Source organism: Hippocampus bargibanti, linkage group LG22 (assembly GCF_051943395.1).
Source record: "Hippocampus bargibanti isolate YZ-2025 linkage group LG22, ASM5194339v1, whole genome shotgun sequence".
Taxonomy (NCBI): Eukaryota; Metazoa; Chordata; class Actinopteri; order Syngnathiformes; family Syngnathidae; genus Hippocampus; species Hippocampus bargibanti.
The window spans coordinates 5,964,146-5,975,000 of NC_142755.1; the positions used below are offsets into that span (position 1 = coordinate 5,964,146).

The 10,855-nt window shown below is 42.4% G+C and overlaps 1 protein-coding gene across 3 annotated transcripts in view; it reads right to left on the bottom strand.

The window, feature by feature from the left end:
• gnptab (N-acetylglucosamine-1-phosphate transferase subunits alpha and beta) overlaps positions 1 to 10,855 on the bottom strand; it is a 66,558-nt gene that overhangs the window by 10,692 nt on the left and 45,011 nt on the right. For all 3 annotated transcript variants that reach the window (XM_088988416.1, XM_088988417.1, XM_088988415.1), the window contains 12 exons: positions 10,491 to 10,576; positions 10,283 to 10,402; positions 9,038 to 9,088; positions 8,760 to 8,962; positions 8,610 to 8,674; positions 8,387 to 8,521; positions 4,551 to 4,712; positions 2,491 to 2,670; positions 2,251 to 2,421; positions 2,036 to 2,159; positions 237 to 452; positions 56 to 164 (listed from right to left, as the gene is read on the bottom strand). In XM_088988416.1, coding sequence (XP_088844542.1) covers positions 56 to 164; positions 237 to 452; positions 2,036 to 2,159; positions 2,251 to 2,421; positions 2,491 to 2,670; positions 4,551 to 4,712; positions 8,387 to 8,521; positions 8,610 to 8,674; positions 8,760 to 8,962; positions 9,038 to 9,088; positions 10,283 to 10,389 — 1,523 coding nt within the window. In that variant the 5' untranslated portion in view covers positions 10,390 to 10,402; positions 10,491 to 10,576. The remainder of the gene's footprint in view (positions 1 to 55; positions 165 to 236; positions 453 to 2,035; positions 2,160 to 2,250; positions 2,422 to 2,490; positions 2,671 to 4,550; positions 4,713 to 8,386; positions 8,522 to 8,609; positions 8,675 to 8,759; positions 8,963 to 9,037; positions 9,089 to 10,282; positions 10,403 to 10,490; positions 10,577 to 10,855) is intronic.

Here is a 10,855-nt window from a genome sequence, read left to right on the forward strand (position 1 = left end):
TGTCAAAATGCGTCAATGGCGTAAGGGGGCGGGGCCCAGAGGCATCCCTGCTTACCTGTGAGCAATCCGTTCAAAGCTAAAATATGGTCTTATTTCGCCAACCGGGAGGATGTAGCCAGTCTGGTTATTTAGCAGGGTGACGCGGTGCAATTCTCCAAAGTGATCTGCGAAGCAAGCCGATTAATTTGACCGCCGAGCTCAAGGGAGGAAGCAGCGGAAGTTGTCCGGGGACTCACCCGTGCCACAGTCTCCCACATCGAAACCGCAGGAGAGCACGTTGCAAGCTTGGTCACAGAATTTGTCCGCCAGCCAGGAGGTTGCGCAACCTTGGTTGCAGTACGAGGCCGCCGCCAGGCCGAATTGACCGCCGGGAAACTGCCACATTTGTCCGGCGGCTCCGGCGTGACCGCCAGCGCCGACTCCACCGGGGAACCTGCCGCTTTCTGCCGTACCTGATGGTAAAAATACAAGTGGGACAGATTCCTTCCAAATATTCCCATTAATGGATTCCGGATTTTCTGTGGAAATCTTTCCAGATACAGTCAAACCTCGCTTTTCGAACTTCTCGGTTCTCGTCAAATTTAGTTTTCCAACCAAAAATGTTTTTTTTTTAATAGGTTAAAATAGATTTTAAAAACAGACATTGATTACATTGATTATAAAGGGACATTTTTGGAGTTCAACCAAATATGTTTCTGGAACAGATTATGGTAGAAAACCCAGATTTGACTGTATAGTCAAACCTCAGTTTTCGAACGTCTCCGGTTCTCGTTCAATTCGGTTCTCGCCAAATTCAGTTTTCAACCAAAAATGTTTTTTTTTAATAGGTTAAAATAGATTTTAAAAACAGACATTGATTACATTGTTTATAAAGGGACATTTTTGGAGTTCAACCAAATATGTTTCTGGAACAGATTATGGTAGAAAACCCAGATTTGACTGTATAGTCAAACCTCAGTTTTCGAACGTCTCCGGTTCTCGTTCAATTCGGTTTTCGACCAAATAATTGTTTTTTTTTTTTTTTATGCCTCGGTTAACAACCAAATGATTTCTGGACCAAACTGAGCGCACCTGAATGCAGCACTCCACTCGCCACCGTTTCCTTAAACGTCACTTGTGTCGCGTCTCAATTTGAGCGACACATTATCCTCGTGTCGCGTTCCATTGCGAGTCAACGTGTTTGTATTGTTCAATACAATTTTAATTTATTTTAATTAAAAAAAAAACAGACATTGATTACATTGATTATAAAGGGACTTTTTTGGTTCTTGACCAAATAGGTTTGCGAATAGGTTTCTGGAACGGATTATGGTCGAAAACCCGGGTTTGACTGTATAGTCAAACCTCAGTTTTCAAACGTCTCGGTTCTCGTCTAATTCACTTCACGACCAAAAATTTCATTTTTTTTTAAATATCTCGTTTTACAACCGAAAATTGGTTCTGGACCAAACTGAGCGTACCTGAACGCACCATTCCACTCGCCTCCGCTTTCTTATACGTCACATCTCATTATGACCGACGCATTATCCTCGTGTAGCGTTGCATTGTTAGTGGACGTGTTTGTATTGTTCAATATTGATTTAAAAAAAAAAAAAATCAGACATTGATTACATTGATTATAAAGGGATTTTTTTGGTTTTTCGACCAAATTGGTTTTCAGAATCAGAATCATCTTTATTGCCAAGTATGTAGAACACACAAGGAATTTGTTTCCGGTACAACACGCTGCACTAGTATCGTCGTCAAAAAAAAAAACTGCTAAGTGGCACTATACAGTTCCATTTTGGCCATTTCGAATAGGTTTCTGGAACGGATTATGGTCGAAAACCCAGATTTGACTGCACAGTCAAACCTTAGTTTTTTTTAACGTCTCTGTTCTCGTCGAATTTGGTTTTCGACCAAAAATGTAGTTTTTTTTTTTTTTAACATCTTTGTTTACAACCGAAAACAGGCTTCTGGAACGGATTATGGTTGAAAACCCAGGTCTGACTGTATGTCCAGAAATGTTCCAATCCCCTCCCAAGTGCAATATTACCGGTGCAGTCTCCGCCATCCCAGTCACACGCAGAGTTGTTGCACGCCTTGTCACAATAGCCGTCCTTGATCCAGGATCCCGGGCATCCCTCCGCGCAATTGGGAACGGGCCAGGTAAGGTACACCTGCGGCAAATACAAATGAGGAGATATTCCGTTGAGGATCTTTTCCTTCTTCTGCTTATCTAGACTTCAATTGAGTTTCTACTCCAGTTACTTTCTGTCCTTTCGAATGGCTGTAAAAATCATCCGGCCAGACGTCTTTGCCAAACATCACGTCGTCGTTCAGGTAAATAAACTTTTGCGAGAGTCCCGGGATGCGGTGGATGTGGCTTTCGATGGCTGGTGAACTGAACGTGGGGAGATGGCTTCGATTCAGGAAGAGTTCCTGTGATGTAAAGGAAACATTTTAGAAAATGGTTTCCATTTTTTTTTTCAATGCGTCACTTTTGTCTACCTGATGCGTGACCACCGAAACGCGGGGGTTTTCCAGGTTGAGCCAGGAAGGAATCTGCCCGTTGGTGACCACGAAGACGTGTCGTACCCAAGGGGCGTGTTTCTCCACGGAGCGCAAAGAGTAGCGCATCTCTTCGTTGTCCTCGAAGCGGCTCGCTGAGACGTCCTCGTCCTGTTTGGGCTGCCCAACAACAAAAATGCCCATCGGGAGGTTAAGTTAGTTCGGAACAGGTAAATGATTCTTAACACATTGACTGCTTGGAATCTTTCACTCATTCCCCAGTCATAATATTGAGAAAAAAAGAAATAAATTATGTTTTTTTCCCAAGAAAGGGACTGCAAATACTGTTGGTTTAAATGTTTCCAGATTGTTTAAAAGTTTGCATAACTTTTGTAAATTTAGTTTAGCCCACTAATGGTGTTTCGCATTGGGTGTTAGCATTAAGCTAGTGATCTGCTGAAATGCACATTGTGTAAATATCTGTCTTAATTTAAAAACGTCAACCGAGAGTAGCGATAAACACTGTGAAACTCAAACACTTGCCAAACTCAGTGGCGGACCGTCAAGGAATGCAAAGCCGAAATCTACCTTCACAATCAGTACTGCCGGCCCTGTCGCATCAAATGTGTCGATCAAACGGTTGCTCTAACCCACAGGTGTCAAAGTCAAGGCCCGCGGGCCAAATCCGGCCCGCCACATCATTTTTTTCGGCCCGCGAAAGCAAATCAAACTTGTTAAATTCCATGATGATTGTTAAAATCTGAGCCAAAATTTCATATTTTTGGATGTCAACCACAATAAAAGTCAGTATTCTTGACTTCAGATTTGAAAACGAGTTATTCATTAATTTGCTGTGTGCTCTATATGTAATATTTGAAGGGATTTAAACATTCTAATGGGTTCCCCAAATTCATAACGGCCCTCGAGAGGAAACCATAACTACAATGTGACCCGCGGCAAAAAATGACTGACAGCCCTGCTCTAACCAATCAGATTTTGAGTTAGCAACCTAAAAGAGGTACCAATGAAGGTGCTGGTCAATGTCAAACGTTTTCGCAAACTATGATTGGCTCGTGACTAGCCAATCATTGTTTGCGAAAACTGCCACTGATCACAAGTCGCTAGTGACAAGAGCATACTGGCCAGAGCTAACACACTGTATCGGTAGCGAGCATAAGCAAATATATTGTGTTGATTTAATAGCAGGTTTGTCAACCCGCAATGGCTGAAGGGGGATAAGAAATTGATGTGGTTGGAGATTTACTGTGAAAGTCATTTTCAAGACGGACTTTTCAAGAAAAAAATGGACACCATTAAGAAAAATCTGTCAGTTATTTCCTGGCTAATGGTACCCTCTAGTGGATGTGTGGTAAATCACAGCACACTTTTTTCAGTCTGGATTCAGACTTAGCACTACTGAAGGCCTAGCGAGGAAATCCACGGCCCGTCCACTGGGCAAGCTACTGCTTGATGCGAAATTTTGAGTTTTAGCGGCGATGGCTTTTAAGTGCATTCATTGCTCACGATGAAAGCACCAAATAACAAACAAAAACAAACGTTAATGTAATATAAAGCACACTAGTCTGGTATTTGTGTGGATGTAATTAACAGCTGGCGAGCTAGCAATCTATTAGCTATCTATTATCTGTCTAGCTGGCTGGCAAGCTATTTAGCTATCTATCTTTTAGCTATCTATTAGCTACCTATGAGCTAGCTAGCTTTCTGCCTATTTGAGGTACTTCTGGGTTGAGTGAACGCTGGTGCGTGTGGCTGCCGCTGCTCACCCACAGAAACACTTACCCTGTGACTGTAAAGTGACCTTGAGAGTTTTGAAAGGATTTTATAAATTAGATGTACAGTAAAGTCTCGTTATATTGATATTCAAGGGAGTCCGAAAAAATATCGATATAACCGGGACTATCGATATATCCAATATCGATATAACGAGACTTTACTGTATTATTATTATTATTATTATTATTAGTAGTTATTATTATCTAAGATGATTCCGACAAACTTGTCAAATCGGGGAAAAATGGCAGAACATGAAAAGTGATTACCTGCGAGATGGCGGTCAAGTCCCAGAACAGGTAGGCGGGACTAATGGTCAGCTCCTTTCCATCTAGCGTCAGGTTCTTCTTGGACTTCTGCATGAGGTCAGTGAAATCCTGCGCCCCTTTGAGGTGAAGCAGTGCGACGCTGGCCTCCGAATACAACTCGAACTGAGGAACACACCGTTTGACATATAGTTGGACCTCCCGTTCAACTCCTTGAACCTATCGTGACATTTAATATGTTGTCCTAATGAAGTGCTCATTTGCTAAATATAACTGTCTGTCAGAGATGTTCGATCGGACACTGTGGACAAAGACACAAACCCAGAAGTATTGTCTTTACTGCCGGCAGGAGACGCAGCCATTCATGACAGACACCTGAATTCTGCAGCCCTCTGCCAAGTTATTTATTGAGAGTATATGCAAATTTAAGTGATACATTAGTAAAACAGTTTTCTTGATTAGAATAACACGCCCCTGGACGTTCTAAGTGCAAACCGCTGTAAGCAATAGAACATTGTCCTTTCCATGAACTGCTAAATTTGTAACCTGATTAATGAGCTCTTCCTGTGAAGGAGTTTCAAGTCGTAAATTGTTTCAGTGATAAAGGAGTTTCCCCAAGTCCTAAATTCTGTCCAAGGCCATATCTCCTAGATGACAGGTGTCAAAGTCAAGGCCCGGGGGCCAAATCCGGCCCGCCACATCATTTTTTTTTGGCCCGCGAAAACAAATCAAAGGTGTGAAATTCCATGATGCTTTCTAAAATCCTCACCTAAATTTCATATTTTTGGATGTAAACCAAAACAACAGTCATTATTCTTAACTTCAGATTTGAAAACTAGTAATTCATTAATTTGTTATGCGCTCTATATGTAATATGTGGAGGGGATTAAACATTCTAATGACTTCCCCAAATTCATAACGGCCCTCAAGAGGAAACCATAAGTACAATGTGGCCCGCTGCAAAAAATGACTTTGACACCCCTCTCCTAGATGAAGATGACAGTTTAACTTGCTGTGTCTGTTGACCTCAGTTTGACCCCAGGTTGTCTGTGCTTAAATTGTGTATTTGAGTCACACATGTTGACTAAGCATATAACAGCATGTAACTTAAATATGATAACTTCTTATTCTGTCTAATCTTTATCACAGTCAAATCCAATTACAGTAAAGTCTCGTTATATCGATACCGGATATATCGATAGTCCCGGTTATATCGATACTATTTCTATGCACGCACGGAGAAAATTACATGCAAACAGGGTCGGATATATCGATAGTCCCGGTTATATCGATATTTTTTTCGGACTCCCTTGAATATCGATATAACGAGACTTTACTGTAATTCGGAAAACTCGGTGATGTCATCCTCACCACATACCGCGCAGATAAACGGCGTGTTTGCTCGCCGTCTCAACTCCATCATCGAGCGTCTCACATGAGCTGGCGAGCCAACAACTCCCCTCTCGCTCCTTTTAGGTGAGGATTACACGGATCTTATGAAGCCGGCGCGGCCCGGATCACGTTGCATCTCTATTAAAGTCCTCCGTTTAGGCCCGCTAATGCTCACACGCGCGTGTATACAAAGTGAACGCGTGGCAGCCTTGCAAAGAGTGCTTTCATCGCCGGCCAGCGTCAACCGTTCCATTCACACGCGACCAATTCTGACAAAAGGAGTCGGTAAGGGGGTGTCGTGATGGTCTCTCATCACGATGGCGCTGGTTCGAAACGTCATCAATAATTATGGAGTGTGACTTAACTATTGAGCCCCACCACCCTCCTCTATTATTACACAGAATGGGCTTGACACTACACTGTCCACAAGCAACACCCCCCCCCCACGAGTAAAACGGATAAAACAGGTAGGTGGCACGTGATAGCCGAAAAATCCTGATGACCTACCAGTGGCGCCGCTCCACTCCAAACAGTCCCTCTAATATTAACCATCACACAGGGCGGCTTAGATAATGGCTATTATTTGCAGATCCATCTGCCCCCCCCCCCCCCCCACCACCATTAAATGGAATGGAAATGCCATTCATCTGTTCCAGCCGCGCACTGAGTCATAAAACAAAAATAAGCATAATGTTTACATACAAACATCGTACATATTCTTTAGCCATTTCTTTTGAGAGACCATTCACCCAAATGCGAAAGAATGAATACAAAATGGCTGCCATACCAGTGAAGGAGTTCAGTTTGTTTTGATCGTTTTTACCCCAGTAACCTGCCCCTACCTCTCCATAACTCCTAAGAATTTAACGCCTCTTTTTTAAGGATATTTTATGTGTTGAAAGATTCACGTCAAAAAAACACAAAAAAACAAGCATCTATTAAAGGACAACCGACATCTCTGGACAAGTTGTGTCCATAATTCATAAAATAGCTTCAAATGACTTCTACTGGGCGTATTTTAATAAGATTCCACCGCATATAGCTATATTTTACGTTTTAAGACGCGCGCTGAACAGTCAGGAAGTCTTGTTTTTGAGTTGGTGACGAGTCCTCACGTGACGTCAGAAAAGGACCGCCGCCTGACCGTAAAAAAGACGCATTGTAGCGTCTTTCCATCACATCAATGTATTTTGCTGTACTGTTCTTTTGAAAGCCTTGTGTTACAGCCAAAATCCGCCAGCAGAGGGAGTCCAAGCTCCATGCAAAGAATGTATCAGCCTGTGGAAACGGGCTGATTCATTCCTCACAAGAGCTGGTCGCCATTTTTCTGCCTCTTTTGTGGGATGTTACATTGCAGTCCAGATGCCTCAAAATGACACGGAAGGACTTCTTTAATCGATGGCAAACATGTATGCTTTCCTCTTCAAAACTATTTGATTCATATTCATAACTGGATGTGTAACAAGAAAGCATATTATCCGAATCTGAAGCGATTGTTTTTATTCTCCAGCAATGCAAGACGTCCTGATGTGACATCACGAACTGGGGGCGGGACTTGCTGAAAATGCCCAATTCGCAGCTCAATTTTTTGCAGATTTTTATTGGTGTTTTGCATTTGACTAAAAATGACGTTGGTTGCCCTTTAAGCGTTGCTGTTCAATGGTCAATATGCTCATCTTTAGGCAGCGACATATTGTGGCAGAAAGGGAAATTACAAATTGGCTGATTTGGGTTAGAAGGGCTCAACAACGCCACCTGATGTTTGTTTTTGCCGAAAAGTCTATTTTTGTACATGTATTTTTATCAATGGGTACGTACTTCACCTCAAAAAATGTTGTTTATTGGTATGGGAGCACAAAAGGTAGATGACATTTAACTCATTCACTGCCAGACATGCAAAAAAAGTGTCCACTCGAGTGCCAGGGCTTTTGTCATTGTCACTGAAATTGCTGAACTCACAGAATATTGAGTTTTAGGACTAAATAAACATTCAATACAGTGTAAGAAAACGTAGACTCCCTTCTTTCATCAGAAAAAAAGTTAATTCCTAAATTATATGGGTCTGGAGTTATATGAGCTTGAAATGAGGGCGGCTGTCCAAAATACAATCCAATACATACATATTGGTTCATATATTAACAACAGCCAAAACTGCAAGAAAGCGCTAACATGGGAAAAAAGGGAAATGCTGCCCCTTGTGGAAGGGGGAAAATTGTCAGAGGCCATAGCCAGCGCTTCATCGGCACCCAAACCAGAAAAAACAAAACCCAAACAAATTTGGTAATGGCACTCCACGTCATATTTCCAATTCCCGAATAAATTTGAGAATGGCAGTGAACGAGTTAATTAGAATTATGTGACCAATGACAACATTTCAATAAAAGCGAAGTGGACTAAATTGATCCACTAACAGTGTCTCAACTGTGACTGTTGTGATTTACGTTCACCTGTTTCAGCTTGCTGCTGACAAAAGATGGCAGCTTAGCTCTCAGCTGCTCCGTCTCCTTGAAGGACCCCGGGAAGCCACTGAGATAGGCCAACGTCTGCATGCGGATCAGACCCGGAGCCTCTTTATCTGTGGTCTATGGAAAGTGGGATTCGATTGATGGAATCACAGTTTCCTAGCAAAGGTCAAGGACGGGAATTAAAATAAAATAAAATAAAACTCACCAGGTAACATCTGGACAGGGAAATTTTCTTATCTTCCTTGAACGCGTCGATGTAGGCTTTCTCAGCTGGAAGCATGAAAAAAAAATGCACATCAGTTTATTTTTCCTCATCATCCCAGTCGAGTCAACGTTGCTTTATCGCGCCGGCTACCGTCAGCCTGGGAATTGAAGAGCAGCACGGAGGCGGCAGTGGACGGGTGGATGGGCTTGCGGAGTTGCAGCAGCTCCTTGGCGGCCGCCAGCGCAGGCGAGAGTGGCGGTAACTCCTGGACCGTGGCGTTGGCCGGCAGAGCGGGTTCCAGCGCTAACATGGGTGCAACGATGCAGTGAGACAGCAAACATTCCGTTTTGGCCCTGGAGAGATGCGTGCGACACCGGTCAGGAAAAAGTGGACTTTGGCTAAACTTAAAAGGGGGGATTCAGTGTTACCTCACTTTCGGTTCTTCTGTTGTTTCACTTGCATTTTTCCCTAGACGTTCCCTTTGTGGATAAACACAATATTACAAATTAAACATATAGTGCTTCATTGATTCACAAGCAGAGCCCAAGAGCTCACACCCGTTAAAGCCGACCCCGTTCAAACGGGAATAACTCAAATAGATCAAGTTAGCTAGCTAGCGAATAGATAACTAATTGATAGCTTGCTAGCGAGTTAGACAGCTAATAGATCGCAAATAGATAACAAAGAGATAGCAAGCTACGTAGCCAGCAACGGTGCCCCGTTTTTTTACTGAGACGACGCACAAGATCAAGTTATCTAGCTAGCTAATTGATAACTAATAGATAGCTAGCTAGCTAGTTAGACAGCTAACAGATCGCAAATAGACAGCAAATAGATAGCTAGCGAGGGAGCCAGCAACGGTGACCCATTTTTTTACTGAGACGACGCGCAAGATCAAGATAGCTAGCTAGCTAATTGTTAACTAATAGATAGCTAGCTAGCTAGTTAGACAGCTAACAGATAGCAAATAGACAGCAAATAGATAGATAGCGAAGTAGCCAGCAACGGTGACCCGTTTTAGCTATCTATCTAGTGAGCTATCTAGTTGCTATCTATTAGCTGTCTAAATAGGTAGCTAACTAGCTAGCTATCTATTCGTCATCTATGGGCTAGCTAACTTGATCCATTTGAGTTATTTCCGGTTGAACGGGGTCACCGTTGCTGGCTACCTAGCTAGCTATCTATTTGCTATATATTAGTTGCGTAGCTATTAATTATCTATTAGCTAGCTAACGTGATCTATTTGAGTTACTTCCGGGTGGAGTGAACGCTGGCGCGTGTAACTGCCGCTGCTCACCCACTGCAAAACTTATCCTGTGACTGTAAAGTGACCTTGAGAGTTTTGAAAGGTGCTTATAAATGAAATGTACAGTAAAGTCTCGTTATATCGATAGTACTGCTTATTACGATACTATTTCTATGAACGCAAGTAGAAAATTTACATGCCGCAGGATCGGATATATCGATAGTCCGGTTATATCGATATTTTTTCCGACTCCCGAGAATATCGATATAACGAGACTTTACTGTATTATCATTATCATAATCATGATCATAATTATCACTATTATCTTTGTTATTATTAAATCCACACATCCAATAGACTGATGGGGCATACAATTGTGACTTTCATGATTTCAAGCAATACAGAGAATCCATCCCTGTTGGACTACCTCAGAGCTTTCTGTTCATCTGCCAATTGTTCTTTTACGGTCTTCAGCTCCTTGAGCAGAGCCACGTCCGTGCCGTTCACCCACGTGTACACCACATCAATGGGCATAGGGAGGCAGAGCCTACATTGGAATGCAAAGGAAGCTCAGATTTCACACTGTACAAGGTAACATACTTATTTGAGCGTCAACAAATGAAATCCTGCCTTGCCTGCTTTGAAATGATTTGCCACCCAGGTTGTCTCTGTAGGAGTCAAACAGGACGTGGTACTGGTCTCGGCTCCACTCAACCACAACCTGAAAACAATTGACTCAATGAAGATAGGCTGCCAAATGAAAAACAAAGTAATGTAGTTTCTTTAATACATTGTAAGAATGAAAATTGTAAAGAGAAATACATTGGGGAGACTAAACTAATTCTCAAAAAAAGACTATCAACATCGCAGGGATACTACGAGTGGGCCTTAATCGGCAGTACATATGCACCTAAAAGCTAGCAACCGCTCATTTGACAACAATGAGGTTAAAATCTTAGCGAAAGAAAATAGCTGGCGCATGTGGCTGTCGCTGCCGATC